At 37.3% G+C, this 17,617-nt stretch overlaps 1 protein-coding gene across 1 annotated transcript in view; it reads right to left on the bottom strand.

Moving 5' to 3' along the window:
* The window catches only part of THSD7B (thrombospondin type 1 domain containing 7B), a gene marked incomplete at its 5' end in the record, with an annotated part of 466,043 nt that overhangs the window by 211,934 nt on the left and 236,492 nt on the right, over positions 1-17,617 (bottom strand). Inside the window, 2 exons of the mRNA XM_083351680.1 lie at positions 4,227-4,342; positions 10,876-11,110. Of these exons, the coding sequence (XP_083207806.1) occupies positions 4,227-4,342; positions 10,876-11,110 (351 nt within the window). The remainder of the gene's footprint in view (positions 1-4,226; positions 4,343-10,875; positions 11,111-17,617) is intronic.

The following is a 17,617-nucleotide window of genomic DNA, read 5'->3' as shown; positions in this document are numbered from 1 at the left end:
TGGTTGGGCTTGGTTTGTATCTGAATGAGAACCTCCGGGGATTCCTATGCTGAGACATTAAAAAAAACACACAAAAGGAATTCAATGGGAAACCACTTCCATATTTTTCTTCACCTTAAATAAATAGATATATCCTTCTAATCACTAGGAATCAAATTCTCTAACTTTAATTATATGTAGTGAAGATTTAGTCAAATTGTAGTGACAATTCCTCTCCAAACATTAAATCAAGATGCATGAACAGAAATATGTGTGCTTTGCCTACTGCTAAGATAAACTCACAGTAGATTTTAAAGAACTGAGATGAGGAAGGAAATAGTATGAAATGCAAGTTGGTACTGCATATCTGTCCATGAAGTCACCAGGAATCAAGTTTAACTTAAAAGATCTGACTTTACAGCAGCTGTAAATGTGTAAGATTTGTGCCAATGGGGAAAACATCAGGCAGCAGGGAAATAATCGTAGAAACTGCTGCTTTCACAGCCATCAGTCTGTGACAAACGCGATGTGAATGCAGGTAGCTTGCAATTTTTCTGAAATAGTGGCATCTGAGCAGCCTGAACACCTCATACTGTGGATTGGAGGAAGGGCAAAGAAATCTCTGCCCTGGCAGGGCAAAAAGCTTCTCTCTGAAGCCTTTATTCATAATTGAAAGGCTTTACTAAGAAGGGCAATAGAAGAAGGGGACAACAGAGAATGAGGTGGCTGGATGGAGTCACTGACGCAGTAGGTGTGAGCTTAAATGGACTCCAGAAGATGGTAGAGGACAGGAAGGCCTGGAGGAACGTTGTCCATAGGGTCGCAATGAGTCAGACACGACTTCGCAGCTAACAACAACAACAACAACTAAGAAGGGAGTTTTCACTGAAATGCAAGTAGGTAACCTGGCTTATTTGTAGACTCCATGGACAAGTGCTTGCTATTTCAACCTCTTTCTAATAATACCCTGTGGCTCTTACAAAGAGAATTCTGTAATCTCCTTGATCCATCTACCCTATCCATTGCCTTCTTTTTCTTCTTCAAGCAATTTTGCCAAGAATAATAATTTTGTCCTAGTTCATCATCCACTGATATTACGTGGCCTGAAAATGTGAGCTTTTGTGGACTGATAATTACAAAAGAAAAAGTTATGTTTGTTTGATCTGGTATCATTAACTGGTTTTCCTTCCAGTCCATGATAATACCCATCTCCAGATTCATAATTAAATCCTCTACCTAATTTTTCACACTCTTTTTTGAATGTTTTGGTCTCATAGTCACACACTACCATTGGAAAAACCATAGTTTTAACTACTCTGTACCTTGCTGTCATAGATATATCTTTATTCCTCATGATGTTTATTTTAAGTTAATCATGTTCTATATCACTAGGATTAATCTCGGATTTAATTTTTTCCAGCTCACTCTCCATCTTCATTCTTGAACCTAAGAATGCAAAACTTTCTATCAACCTTCACTTCTTCGCTATCAACCAGCAGAATTCACTGAGCCTCCGGGTTAAGATTACTTTTCCTTTCCAAATTTGGAAAACTAACCTCCATTGTTCACGTTCCATTTTTATTTTTAGAATAAGCGCTTCTTCGTCTTCTTTATTTTCTTTTAACAAAGCACTGTCATATCGAGTTTTGATTTTAGCTGTCATCTATTTAAATCCTGCCTTTTTGGGGGTAATATATTCATTGCATAAATTAAACAGATACAGTGACAAGATATACCCTTGTCTCATTCCCTTCCTTATTCTGTTTCTCCAAGTTTAGTTTGAACAGTAGCTTCTTATTCAATGAAAAGATTCATCAGAGGAATAATTATGTGTTCTGGCACACCTTTAGACTTAATATATTCTGTGTCAGACATTATCTCCAACAGTATTTTTCAAATCTGGCAACTTTAAAATGTCTTAAAGTTGCCATGTTGGAAAAACCCTGATCCACAAAATCAAAGGCCTTAATGCACCACATAAAATAAAATAAACCTTCTTTTGCTCTCTCCATTACCTATTCTTATGTTAACACTTGGACTGAATCTCTCTCTCCCTTTTTAAATAACTGTGCATTTGGCATCTCTCTCTTTTCCGTTAAGATCTTAAGTCAGACATGTCAAACTCATGATGTCATGTGACGTCACACAATGTTTTGGAGCTTTTTCCCCATTGCCGGCAATGGGGTGGGTGCAGTTTCATCATGACGCATCTGGCCCACGGGCCGGCAGTTTGACACCCCTGCCTTAAGTGAAGGTTTGCTTGCATGAAAGTTACTGTGATGATTCAGTAGTCTGTGTATCCTCTCAAATTTCCCTTTTATGGCAGAATATCTATTCCAAATCCATATTTAGTGACCTAGAACTGTTAACACTTAAATTGCCTCTTCTCTTGCAGCTTCAAACAAGTACAGTTATTTTATTTGCATAATTACTTCCTTATTGACAGCTGGGCTTTCATATCTCACTTTTTAATGGAATTGGTTCCTAAATATATTCCCTTTTCTAAAAATGTTTATGTAGAGAAATGCTGTACACTTCTAAATTGTGTCAGCATAATGTTTTCATCTTCCTTTAATCTTATTTGTTTCTATTAGAACTTTTCCATGTTTATTACTGAATATTTCTACCTTATGTGGAACTATTTTCCTATGGTTTCTTAAACCATTTATTTTATTGCTATTTCATTTTATTTTTTTACATTATTGAGATTATTTTTCCTAGAAGCCTGAACTTAATTGTATGTCCTGGCCCAATCACCAAGTCTTTCCTTAACTTTTCGAGTTGTTTTTTTTAAAAAAAACTACTAAAATCTCTTCATCTTTGAAACTTTGGGATTTATTTTGTTACATTGGGTTTTCATGGTGCCCATTATCTCTTTGCATAGCATCTCAGGTTCTGTTCTTTAAATTGAACTGACATTATGACTCAAATCTTGCTGGCATTCCTACTTTCTTTAAGTTTGTAGATTTAACCAAGTGTTGGATACAAACAATGAATAGTTTGTACCACAATTTAATCTGGAAGGGTCTTGGTTTGTCTCCTAATTCCAATGAGGCATTTACCTAAATCAAATCTTTCTGTACAGTAATTCCAAAAGCTTCCATTTCTCCAACTATGGAATTCTAATCACCTTTTAGCAGTACTACAACTTTGCTTGAGGTTGTATTTGCACTTCTTTCCATTTGCCATAGAATGCCCCATTATCTTCTACCATCATATCTGTATTAGATACATACAATACCATTCAGTTCCATTGACTTGAACATCTATGAACCTATAATTTATTGGCTTAGTGCCAAGCACATCCTTAGCTATGCCATGTTTTTAATATTAATGTCATTCCCTTCTTTCATATGGTTTAATTCCCTGAAGAGTATACCATGTAATCATCTCATTTAAAGTGGCCCATCAGCTACCTGAGATCACTTATTCTAAAACATTCTATTTACTATGTTTCATTTCTGCTTTCATAAATGTAAATTGTCCTTCAGTCATGCTTCCTGTTCCAACTGTATATATCCTTACCAAGCCAGGAATTACTTTACTGACATTATCAGTGGTCGAAATTCTTTGTGGCTTTGGTCTCAGCATATTGTTACCTCTAGATCTGCTTACAAAGTTTGTTGTTCTAGTTACTATTCAGTAACAATAAGAGTGCCATCTAACCTGACTGTCTTGTTATCTGACATACAGCCTTGTTTATATGTTTCAGCCATTGCCTTTTTTCTGCACTTGCCTTTTTGTCATCAGTGAGTTGGCTTCCCTCTTGCATGCAGATCCTCATCTGCCCTGCCTTTCTCTTGTGGTGTAATCTTAGCTTTCTCCTTCTCCTTTCATCCTTACTACATGCAAAGGGAGATCTGACCTAGAGCTCCCACTCCCATTTATGTTATTCTTAGGATCACCAAAGCCACTAAGTCCTCTCACCAAGTCACCTTGATAATCCCTAGGAGGAACACAACAAAAGCAATACAATATATATGCTAGGTGCATTCCTCTAATAAAAACTGTTAGTCAAATACGTGCCAAAGCCTAGCATTCCTAACAACTCTTGTGAAATCTTTGGTGAGTGTTTAAGGTCAGACACACTCATTTTCTAACAGGCAACAAAACATGATAAACAAGATCCAGGTGCCCATTTAGAGTTTCATTCCAGAATTGGTTTCTAATCCAAAACTTGATTAGTATTAGTTCAGTTAAGCTGAAACAGCTTGAGGATTGATTCTGACTCTGCTAGACCAGCTTACCATGTTGGCAGGTGGTAGGGCAGCGTGTCCATTCACTGAAGGGAGTCACTACACAATCTTTCTTACATGGGAGCGGGCACTGACGGATGGTTTCTGGCTTGATGGATTCTGGACACCTGGCAATATAATTACACAGCATGTGGTTAGTTAGGCACCCCTGGATTGAATTCAATTCTGGATAACTGCACAAGTCCCCTAGACCCCAACATTATTTTAGGAAAATGGAATCCCTACACCAGGGGTAGGCAACCTCGGGTCTTTTATGACTCATGGACTTCAACTCCCAGAATTCCTGAGCCAGCTGGCTCAGGAATTCTGGGAGTTGAAGTCCATGAGTCATAAAAGACCCGAGGTTGCCTACCCCTGCCCTACACTCATCTAAGAACAAGTTCCCCTTATTATAGGATTTTACACATTACCTTATTAATTTAAATTTATTTTGAAACAGGAACTATACAATTACACGCAGAAATATAATTTATATGCCACCATGAAATAAAAAGTACCCACCTACTTGCCTTCAACGAAAAAGAATATAGACAACCTAAAGAACCAGTATTGCTACATGCAGGCAGGTAGATAGACAGAAAACAGATATCTTCAGGGACTTTTTCCCCAAGGCATATTAAATTATTACCCTGGCATTCCCTAGTGAAACTGAATTTAACAAGCTGAATTTTGAGTTTCTTTTTTTAAAAACATTAAGCATTTTGCAATATTTCTGGTGAAGGAAGAGTGAGAAGACGTTATTATCACTGATCGTTCCCTCTCTGTGTTATATAGTATTGGTTTGAGAGAGCTTGCATAAATGTCTCATCAGGGTAGGTGGATATTCCTGGTGGGGGATGAATGAAGTGTATTCTCCTTGTGGGTTCACCAAGGCATGAAATTCATCTCAGCTGCCCTGTAAAGCAAGCAGGGCCTGTACCGGGCAGCAGAAATATTAAAAGATGCTAGAGATGAATGACCATTTTAATGACAAGGGCATCATTTCAGATTGCACAGAAGGCAATAGTAAACCACTCTTGTATTTTATAAAGATAACCACACTGACAATCAAGATAAAGTAACTGATAATATAGTGCTAGTTTGATGTAATGGTTCAGGCATCAGCCTAGAAACTGGAAGGCCATGAGTTCCAGTCCTGCTTTAGGTACAAAACTAGCTGGGTGACCTAGAGGACGTACCAGTTTCTACCAATCCAAATATTTCTCCATAATTATAAAGAAGATAATCTTCATAAATAAAACTTCATAAATAAAACAATGCCTATATTTATGAACGTCATTAGATGGATCACACAGACATCAAGTTGACTTATATTACTGAGACAAAAAGGTGAAACTCAGTTATAAAAGTAAAGATGTGAGTAGGGAATGGCTATGGGAAAGATCATGAACTGCCCATGTGCAAATTTCACATCAAGGTAAAGGAGCAGAATGAAGTGAGCTTGCTTCCACAATTTGATAATAAACATATACCCCTCATTTTTAAGGAGCACATGAGAAACAATTTTGAAATCCTGAACCCCACTGATAGGGAACCAGAGAAACTTGAGGAATGTAGTAAAAGAAGATTTAAGGATGACTGTGAAAAGAGACGGCCAAGAAACAGAAAAAAACAAGATATCAGAATAGGTAGTGGAAATTGTCAAAAGGAGGAGACAAACAAACAAAAAAAAACAAGTAAGAAAAAAAATTCAGAAAGGATCTCCCATACCACCATGGAAGACTGGTGGTGGGACCTGGAGGGAGCATCACCATCCCTCCAGGTATCTTTCTGGACCCTTTCGTGGCATTCAATCCCATAAGCTACAGTGTCTTTCTATATATGTCACTGTTCTCACTAAGAGCTGGAGTTGGAGGCATTGTATTATGGTGGATCTGCTCCTTTTCGAATGAACAGACCCACTCAGTGGTTGCATGGGAGAGAGGTTGGATGGAAACTCTGTTAAGTGTACCAAGGATGGCCATTCATACCCTTATTATATCTTAGTTGGGCCACTGCATTTCATTTTACCTGGGGTTGCCCTTGGAGAACATCCAGAGGTATCAGCTGATACAAAATATAGGGGCCTGGAGCTTCACTAGGTAGTCTCAACATTGAGCTGTTAATCTACTACTACAGAAGAGAACTTTGCCAGTTAGATTCTACCTACCCAATCCTGACAACCAAGGGATTCTGCCAATCCAATCCTATCAGGTGATGTATGGGGAAGTGGCACAGTGACAGAGTTCACTGAGACAGCTCTGCTTCCTTAAAAGAGCTTGTCTCCAATGTGAGGATGACCCCTACTTACAATAGTTTATGAAAACTTGGCCATTCATGAAAGTCTTTAGAAATAAATTAATATGCACTGGCATTGATTTTAATTGTTGTATTCTTAGGATAACAATGCTGATGGAATTGTTTCAGTTTTAGTATCTGTGTACTGTCTGATGCCTGCTTGGGGTAGAACAATAGATAAATAGCATAAATAAAATAAAACCATCCAAGTAACTAGGACATTAATCTCTGACAGCCTTTATAGTAGGAACTAGAATACAATGGAGTATATTTTGTTTCAATCAACAGTCAAAGGTTTGGTAGGAGCCAAACATAAATCATATGACTATAATTGTGTGCCAATTTAATAATGTCAAGCTTTCGTTAAGTTAATCGAAGCGCACCCTGAAATGCATTGTTTTAATAAGTTTGCATATTGTTCTCCGATAAATTCTCTGTATATAATGCCTTTTTGTCTGTGTTTTTTTTATCTCTTTCAAATTTATTTTTCGTTTTTCTATCAACGTGGAAGCCTATACAATGGAAAATGTATTTAGCTCCCATTTCCTTCAAATAAAAAGAATGGAAAATCCTCATTTCATAGATTGCACTCTAAGGTAAATTGATTAAATTTATGTAGGTAGACAGATCTCCTTGAAGTTATCCTATGCTTAATCATTTCCACAGTAGCTCTTAAAGCAACACCAAATGTTTACATTTTCATAAATAGTCAATAAACAGGTCTAGCCACATACTATTTTTTCTCTTTGTTATTGTAATTCACAGATTCATTCAGATGGCAAATCCCACCCACATCTAGCAACTTAAACTAAATGAGTTACATGAAGTGTAGAACATAAAGCTTAGAAAAGAAGACAGGATACTGGCATCCTAGAGCAAATCATACTTTAGTTGGGAGGAAAAAACCCTAGTAAAGAATGTTTTTTTTTGCTATATAAATCACATTTTTGCACATGGGCACTATGCTTTGCCTAGCATGATTTTCCTTGTCCAAAGAATGGATGGTTTGCTCATGTAATGTGAACTCCTCTCTGGTATCATGGTACAATGTTCTGTAGTACAGGGGTAGCATAGCTGGATGAGGAATTCTGGGAGCTGAAGTCCACAAGTCATAAAAGGGCCAGGTTTGAAGACCCCTGGCCATTCCCTTCCTCTAAGCCCAACCTACTTCACAAAGCTGTTATGTAAAAAAAAAGCAGGAAGCATACTATATGCCAGCTTGAGCTCTTATATAAAGGGCAGGATTTAAATCTAACAACCAAACAAAATACACAATCAATGTGTAAAACTAGGGGCACTGCTAAAAGTGGCTTATGCTATCAACAGCAACAACAACAAACTCCAACCCAAAGGATTATTGTTGGATCAGATCTTCTGAATAGAGTTAGTTTTGTTATACCAACAGAAGACAATATTTGTAGCTCAAGGTTGAACTGTGGAGGTCTTGGTTGTTTTCTTGCAAAGTTTCATTACCCAACTAGGTAACATCAACAGTGCTAGAAGGAAATGGCCTTTGCTCTCTGTTTAAATACAGTGGCTTGCCCTGTCAGTTTAAGTGGAATGTTGTTACCTATGTGTCTGTTGATGGTTGATTTGTCTAAATGCTAAACTTCTGAGAAGAATAGTGATAGACAGCATTTACACCCCATCCAAAAGAAACAATGAAAGCCTAAAAAGAAAACAAAAAAACCAGAATATCTCCTCGCTAGCAATTAACAATCAGATAAACAGGGACTATCACCAAGATTAATACCAGACCAATAATCAAGCAGTAAGCAATAGCCCAGTCTAAGAGCTAATAACTCATGCAAACAATCAAACAGTGAACCACAATTTAATCAAGGAGCTACCAAGAAGAAAACAACCCTCCCACTAACAGTGACAGGGTAAGCTACTATATATAAACAGAGAGCTAACTCCACTCCCTTCTAGCAGATGTTACCTAGTGTGCAATGAACCTGGTCTGCAAGAAAACAACCAAGCTCAGAGAGCAACAAGGACTCCTCAATTTTGTTATCTCAGAGCTGTTTTGCAGATAGATAATTAGTAGTTTACCAATAATCCCTCAATGCAACAAAATAAAGTGATTACAAATCTTAAAAAGAAACTTCCATCCAATATTTATTTTTTCCCACACTATAATCAATAACCCTTAATATCCTTCCTAGCTTAATATTTCCCCTTTACTATATCTATTATTTCCACAGCTGACAAAGCTAACTTTCTTTAATAAATGCCTAATCAAGGCCACATCAGCTTCATAATATATATATATATATCAAAAAAATAAAGGGAACACAAGATAAGACATCCTACTATTAAATACAGTATATTGTGTTGTCTAAGTGTTCCCTTTATATATATATATATATATATTCCGGCACCTTTTTTGGATGGAACCTTGTAGAGTAGGCAAGGCGGGTTGTATGATGTGTGTGAGTTCCGGCACCTTTTTCTTTTACAAAAAAGCACTGTATATAAGATTCCAAAGTCAATGAGAAAAATATAATCAACTGGATTATGTTGATTAAGAAACCAGGGCTGGCAAGAGATGTTAGCACAAGCTTTCTTCAGATCTTCACATTCACTGACACATGTATGGCTAAATGAGCCCTGAAGTGACCCAAAAATAAATCATTTTTTCTACTGAAAAATTAGAAGTACCAATTTCAGAATTTCTATGGCTAGGGGCATTAAATTCATTAAATTAGAGGAAGATGTTCTTTCACTATTGCTTCTGATCACATTTTCTTCTGATATTCCAAGCCAATCACAATATTCTTACATTTGCTTCAGCAATATATCTATGTCATTAGACTTTTATATAAGAGTAAAGACCCAATTATGTGTTAAACAATGTATGATGGAATAGAGAACAAAAACAAAAGCTGATGAAGCTTTTTCTTCTGAAGGAACAGGAGGGTTTTTTCTTATCAATTAGTCTCATTATCTTAAAGCACTTTAATTAACTGTACAAGAGTCAACACAGACTGCTCATTCTCAGGTGTTTTTTTTTTTTTGAGAGAGAGATGCAATAAGAATTAAAAACTAGTTTTTAGTAATTCTCTAAACTCATTAACAGAGCACAAAAGTAATTAGCAATGTCTTGATTTGGAAAAAATGCAGAAACATCTGTATTTGTAATTTCTCTCAGCTACTAAAGCCAAGCAGATTAGGTCAGCTGCAAGGCTAAGTATTTTCTTTAGAATCACATTTGTTTTTCATAGGATAATTTCAATCAAACCTAATGCTGTAGTAGTTATTCAGCATCTTTTTTTTAATCTGAGGTTGGGTTGTAGGAGCTATGAACAATTGAAATATGATTTGAAAAAAGTACTTCAGACCTCAGGTGTACACAGCACTTTCCTATTATTCCATAAAATAAGCTATTTTCTTTACAAGCTTGTTTGTGATCCTGAAAAAAAAGAGATTCTAGTGTTGCTTTAAGGACTCATCTTCATTAAAGTTAATGTGACTCTTTCAATATCTTTTGGAGGCTGTTCCAGAAAATAGCAGAGAAGGCCTTTATTCACCTAAGGTCTAAAATACTTCTTGCAAACTATTTTTCAAAATCTACACCATCCTAACAAATTTACCTTAAAGGAAACAAAATCCGTTTTGAAAGCATTTTCCTAGAATCATTTGGTAAAGATGCTCAGTAAAATTTGGCCTCGTGTACCCAGAAACTTTGCCCGGAGCAGTTTCAAATAACACTTAGTTACAAACCCTGCATTACTCATACAAGTGTTTTTGTTTCTGATATAGGAGCTTCTCTCAGGGTGAAACCTGAGGTTGGAGGTGAGCAGAAATCTTAACATGTGAAATTAAGTCCAGATGAGGAGGAACAGACTTTGCATCTTCAGACCAAACAATTCCAGGGGAGCACTACCTTTGTCTCTGAATAGGGTTTTATACCTCAACTCAGAAATTATACACAACTTGGGGGTCCTCCAGGACTCATAGCTCCTGCAAATGGCTGCTGTGCCAGGACGATTTCCACACATTTAAGTCACTCCTGAATTTCAGGAGTGCAGTTAAGGCCTAGTTTTCTATCTAGGGAGAAAAACATACTTTGCATATTGCAAATTTACAACTCTATCTGTTTTATGCTTTGCGTGGAAGAGACCATTCTGTCTATTTGACTGCCTGTAGACCACTTTAATGCAGTTCTGCTCATCTCTTAGAAACAGAAGCATGGATTCACCAGAGAAAGAATGAGAGGAGTTATGTGGTAATGATGGTGGCATGTCCACCATCTTGCTAAGTGCACAATTCTGCAATGGCCTTCTCCAATTTGAATAAAACTAAAAGTATGAGAGTGTTCAGAGGAGACTAAACCAAATATTATAACCATACTGTATACCTTTTAGCTGGGACTGGGCCAGAGTTATTTTTCACACAAAAGACCCTCCTAGTTTGTACTCCAACTCCACAGGTTGCCTTGTTGTTCCAATTGGTAGTAGTATTCAGAGTTGTTAGCAGGACATTTTCAGAACAGAGACTCCATGCAGAGGTTTCCCAGTATAGCTGATTGCAAGAATGTTCATTACACAGTCGATACTCCTGGAGTGATGAAGGAGGAGGACAAGGCTTTCCACCTGTGTGTGATAAAAGCAACATAAACGGTAGCAATGGGTTCAAAGATAATGCCACTGTTCAAGGCAACACCCTGCCTGCAAGCCTGCAATAAACAAAGTTCCAAGTTGTGAGCATTGTAGCAGTCAATCAAACAAAAGGAGGTATTTTTAAATGTATTAGCCATATCTTAAAATGGGTATCTTCAAACTTTTTAAGGCTCCAGGTCTTGTTAGTTTAAGAAGAAAAATATCAAGCGAGAAAACACTAGTACAGGTAGTCCTCGACTTAGCAACAGTTCATTCAGTGACCATTCAAAGCTACAATGGCACCAGAAAAAGTAACTTATGACCGTTTTTCACACTTACAACCATTGCAGCATCTCCTTGGTCACATGATCAAAATGCAAACACTTGGCAGCCGACTTACATTTATGATAGTTGCAATATCTCGGGGTCATATGATCCCCTTTGGCGACCTTCTGACAAGCAAAATTAATGGGGGAAGCCAGATTCACTTAACAACCAGGTTACTATCTTAAAGAACTGCAGTGATTCACTAGGCAACTGTGGCAAGAAAGGTTGTAAAATGGGGCAAAATTCACTTAACAACTGTCTCACTTAGCAAAAGAAATGCTAGGCTCAATTGTGGTCATAGGTCAAGGACTACCTGCAGTACAGCACTGGCACAAAACGAAAAGCAAACTGCCTCTTGTAAATGTGAAATTAATATTTTCCAGGGCTTTTTTTTCCTCACAGAACGCTCAGAACGGAGTTCTGGCACCTTTTTTGGATGGAACCTTGTAGGGTAGGCAAGGTGGGTTGTATGACATGTGTGAGTTCCGGCACCTTTTTCTTTTACAAAAAAAAGCACTGATATTTTCAAAGTACAAACGCAGAACTTGAATTTTACAATTATTTGGAAGGTTAAGTTTTTAACCAACAAATCAATATCCAACAATGCGGCTATGCTGCTTTTCCTTGGACAAAAGCTCAGCATTTAGAACAACTGATATTACTTGCAGGAAAAGATATTTTCTAACATTAGCCTACTTCTACTGCCATGTGAAAAAGTCAGTACATCCCAGGCAAACTTTATTATTATATTATTTTACATGTCTGGACATTTTGTAGGAGAAGCAGTGGCAGAGCCTGAGGATGGAGACAAAACAGAAATCAGCCTAAAGTCACTATGTAGCCATAAATGCACTAAATCCAACCCCTCTTGAACTCCATTAATCTTTATCCAGTCTCAAAATAGTGCTAACCTCTAGTTGAACAGATTCCTGTGCCTAGGCATGCAATAATAAATCAGTTGGATTGGAACTTCACGTGCAATCCTGGTCTTTCACGCCTGACACATTTCAATATTTTATCTTCATTCAAACGGTATGGCATTAAACAAAAAAAAATGAAAATTGGCAGTTGTTTATTCAACAAAAAATTAAGAAATATCCCATTTCCTTCAGTGCAAAAAACAAATGCACCCTTGGATCAAATATCTGCTATTGTCCCCTTTGGCAGAAATAACCTCAAGCAGGCTTTTAAAATATCTGTATACTAGTCTATGACATCAGCTGGGAATATTTTCCCCCCACTGTTCTATATCGGGGGGGCGGGTTGGGGGGAGTTTGGCCCTGTAATGTTTGGGAAGTTTTGCATGTACAGCTATTTCAAATCACCACACAGCATCTCAAAAAGATTTGAAAATGAAGTTTGACTTGGCCATTCTAGAACCTTCTATGCAATAGTGGGATTCAGCCAGTTCACACCAGTTCGGCAGAACCGTAGCTAATTTTTTATTGCCCAGGCCCAGAATGGACTTCTGGAAGTGGCATCCACATAGAGAACTGGTTGTTCACATATTTGAATCCCACCACAGCATCTATGTCTTTTCTCTCCCCCTCCCAGCTATTCCTTGATGGATTTACTGGAATGTCTAGAGTCATTCTCATGTTGCAAGATCCACTTTCAGTTGAACATCAATCTTCTCACAGACAGTCTCACGTTAGATCCATTGTTGTACAATGCAAAGAGATTTCAATGCCTGCCTGGCAATTTCAGGACTTTTTTTTTTTAAAAAAAAACAAAACTATCTGGAAATTCACAATCCTATCGAAGGAAACATTGCTTGTCATGTGAAATCAGTCAAAAGGTCTGTAAATTGTTTCTTCTCCCTTGATGGCAATTCACTTGCAACTCCGTGGGACTTCATGCTTAAGTATATTTGCACGAGATGCCTCTTGGGGATGTGCAAGTATGTCTGCCCCATAAAAAGTGAAGAGAGACGGATGGACTCACTACAATTTGTCTGTGCTGCTAAGCAAGTTAGAAACTCCCCTGGTGGATTTCTAGTGTTTTCTGCTTTCGATTCTCCGAGCTGCCATTTAGAAAACATGGCCACCAAGGGAAATGTTTGTGGGAATTTGGGAAACGTGTGTGTGTGTGTGTGTGTGTGTGTGTGTGTGTGTGTGTGTGAGAGAGAGAGAGAGAGAGAGAGAGAGAGAGAGAGAGACAGAGAGAGAGAGAGAGAGAGAGAGACAGAGAGAGAGACAGACAGACAGACAGAGAGAGAGAGACAGAGAGAGAAAGAGAAAGAGAAAGAGAAAGAGAGAGAGAGAGAGAGAGAGAGAGGGAGAGGGAGAGAGAGAGAGAGAGAGAGAGAGAGAACAAAATAATCAGTTAGGGGTAAGGGAACAACAGCCAGTCATTTTCTGCATTGATGCTTGGAAATACTACTTATGTGCAGATAGTGGGAGAAGAATAGCATGGAATTAGAAGCAGAAAAGGACAAGTGTGTGTGTCCATTTTTTGGTCCAGTGTTTTGAGGTTTCTGCCCCTTCCCTGCCCTTAGTCCCTCCTGGGTCTCATTCAAGGTAGCCAGTTGAACAAAAAACATTTTAGAGCATAGTTAAGAGTCTATAAGCTTTTACTGTTATTGAATGCTCATGGTATTTTTTGCTGAATCTTTATCCATAAGGGAAACATAGAGTGCTTTTAATAAAAAAAATGGAGCCAATCAGAGACAATTTTCATAACAGTAGAGGTTATTGATATTGGCTTCCTTAGTTAATAATTATCTCTTTCCAAAACATCAAACTTTTTTTTGAAAAAGATGAGGAGGAAATTGCAGAAGCGCATCACTTCCTAACGCTGAAGTAGCGCACTATCAATTAAAACATTTGGTGAAACATACTGTCTAAACGAAGATTGGAGGCCACTGATTACTATAAAACTAAACTATTCTTAAACAGTGATATTTTACTCCAGATAATAATCAAATAATTTAATCGCATGATTGCTGTAAAAAACTATAAAATAAGACTGAAGGGAACATAAAGCTCAGAAATAAAATTGTCGTCGTTATCATTACACTTCAGGAAAACATGAAAATATTTTTTTAATATTTCCCTTTTATGCATTAATGATGAGAAACTAGAATGAAGATGCAGACTGAGTCTAAAAAATGGTTTGGGCTAAAGAAACTGATGCTTCAAATTCACATAGATGAATCTGAAGGATCACAATATCAAAACAAGAGAATTTCTTGTATTTCTTAATCCAGAGTGAAGGTCAACGTGACCAAACCACAACTCTTCCATTTGAGGGAAGGAACATTACTGTGTACCTCCAAGGCTTGTCTCCAGGGCTGTTTTCCCGTGCTTTTCTCTCTTCCTAGAGTCAGGAGGGAATCACCATGGTATAAATTGCATTGCCCCACAACATGCCCTTAAAGCTCCAGGGAACAGGACCATGCTATGTTGTAGTTTGTACAGGTCCTTCATGTGGCACTGGAAAGTCATTGGCATTTTTTCTTTATTTTAAAGGTGCCAATCTCCAGATATGTGCTAGAGTGGTATTTGGACCCCTCCACTCTGTAAAGTCAGAGCATTCAGTCCCTCCCTCCCTTTTCTAAAGGAATGTCAACCTACCGGTATCAACTGAAAACTATAGATGACAGCAAAGAGCTCATCACTCATCCCGGTAGTGATTATCTGGAGATGGGCAACCAGATGCAGCTACTGAATACATTTTTATGGATTAGGAATTCAAACAAGGACTTGGGTATATGAGAAAGGTGTATGTTTGTTGTTATTGCTGTTTTACAGTATCTCTCATGTATATTTACTTACTATCTCCTGCCTCTTGACCTGCTGACTACTTGATGGAGAAAACAGAGTTTTTCTCTCATTTACTAGGTATTTGAATTTCTGAAGCTGAGAGGCAGCTGCTGGAGAAGTGCTGTTGAAGAGCTCTATGTTGAGGAAGCAGGTTACATTCTAGGATAGAATAAATGACTTCAAAGAATATTTCCTGAGGAGAGGTGAGCAGTTAAAACGTAAAGAATGAGAGGGTGACTTTGATGGAGAGAGGGAAGATCCATTATAAGGCAACTAGGAGAAGAAGGCCAGATGAAGGGGAAGGAACAAGAAGCATTTCAGATACTTCCTATCTAAATTAATGTGTAGATAAAAGAGAGAAGAGGAAAAGGACATTTAAACTTACAAGATTCTTTAACCAATTTTAATAAAAATTAGTTTTAGGCACACCTGGTATCTGTTTCTTTGTATGGTCTACCTCATATGGGCTGACTCAGAGCGTGCCCCCAAAGGAATAGCCCTGGAAAGGGAATTCCCAGCCACATAAAAGATAAAGGGAGAGTTAAATGTGTATTAAGTCAGGAATGTTCTAGTCAATTTCAGCATTTCCCCCTTTCTGGCTGACCAGTTGACCTGTTCCTTTCAAAAGGAAAAATCAAAGATTCTTCTGCAGAAACTGGAACAGGCACCAACCCAAGTACTGGCCAAAGGGGACAATCTTAGAGGCCAACTACCGGTATAACAAGCCACCCTTGATTGCTTTACGTTAAATCTCCTCCACACTGTATAGATTGGTCTGCAGTAAGGTCTCCCTCCATTTTTCCAGGACAACTGCTACCTCTGGTGCAGACCACCTATGAGATGGAGGCTCCAATGTGAAGCCAAAATAACTGAACCAGGATAATTGGGATGCAATAAGCAGCCTGAGGGGATGAATCCAAATTTGGGATAGTCTACCCACATCCAGGGAGGAGATGACAACATGCAAGCCCAAGCCACTTCATTCTACTTTTTATATGTAGATGAGGTTATGTGTGGTGTACAGCTTCCTGTATCTATTGAATGATTTGTATACAGCTGATGAACCTTCATTCCACAGGAATTGTATGGTTAATGTTGTTTTATTATTATATGAAAAATTATATAGTTACTGTATTTAAAATTGTTTAAGTGACATCTAGCTCTGACATCTCCTATACCACCTTTATAGATTAAATTGCCTTTGGAGTACAGCTAGTAACTATGGTGATTGTCTCTACTTAATATTATATAATGCTTGAGATGATGGATAGCCAAGAGAACAAATAAATGGATCATAGAACAAATCAATCCAGAATTTTCACTTATGATACAAATGATCAGGCCCAAACTATTGGACTTTTTGTACATTATGTCCTGACCCAACTCCTTTGAGGAATCCATACTGATAGAAAAGCTGAAGTAAAGAGAAGAGGATGATTAGCAGCAAGATGGATGGACTTAATTATGACAGCAATGAATGAAGCACTGAGAGACCTAAAGGTCAAGCTGAAGACAGATCATATATGGGTACTAAGAGTCAATATAGAGAATGACCCTAAATTAATGTAATGATTAACCATTTATTCTAGCCTGTTGCTGTGCATACATTGATTCACTGAACAAGAAATGCATGATATTTTCATTAATTTTAGTTACTTTCTTTAAAAAATTATATTCAGCATATTAAGTACAAATTATTCCACGTGCGCATTCATGCAGGCTTTCAAAATCTGCTCCGAAGGACCTTACAAATAGGATGATTTAACATATGTAAATATATTGAATTAGCATATATTAATATATAGTATGTGAGTAGATTGTTTCTTAGAACCCCATTTTCTTCTTCATTTTTATGTGTTGTGCAATATTTTTCTCATGGATCAATTCTGTGATTAATAGAAATGACACGTCTTCTGTTTTTAATTAACTCCTGTAAATTTTAAACACAGTTAACTTATTTTATAAATAAAAACCTGATGAATAAATTGTAGCACTTTGGCTTAGTTTCTCTGAGATCCATTAACTGGGTAAAAATAAGCAGAATTTAGGTATATGAAGGAAAATACATTTCATGTTAACGTGAAAATATCCAGATTAATTTTTCACTTTCCTGGATGTAGGAATGTGTTGTTCCTTTCATTACCTACAGCACAAATTGTCATTTATATATAACAGGGTTTCTATTATGGGGAGACAGGAGGAGGAAGAAGTATTGTATATGTTTGCCGCCTTGAGCTAGTTATAAAAAGTAATAAAGGTGAGATTAAAAAAAATCTAATAAATACATACAATATTTGGATATATTAAAAACTTCATTATATCGTGATTGCAAAGTTATCATCTGCAATTTAATGTCATAATCAATTAGTAGATATTTGTATATAACTTTGTAGGTTTAATTTTTCCCCCA

This window comes from Vipera ursinii (assembly GCF_947247035.1).
Source record: "Vipera ursinii genome assembly, chromosome: 1".
Classification (NCBI taxonomy): Eukaryota; Metazoa; Chordata; class Lepidosauria; order Squamata; family Viperidae; genus Vipera; species Vipera ursinii.
This window is presented reverse-complemented; position numbering and strand designations above follow the sequence as displayed.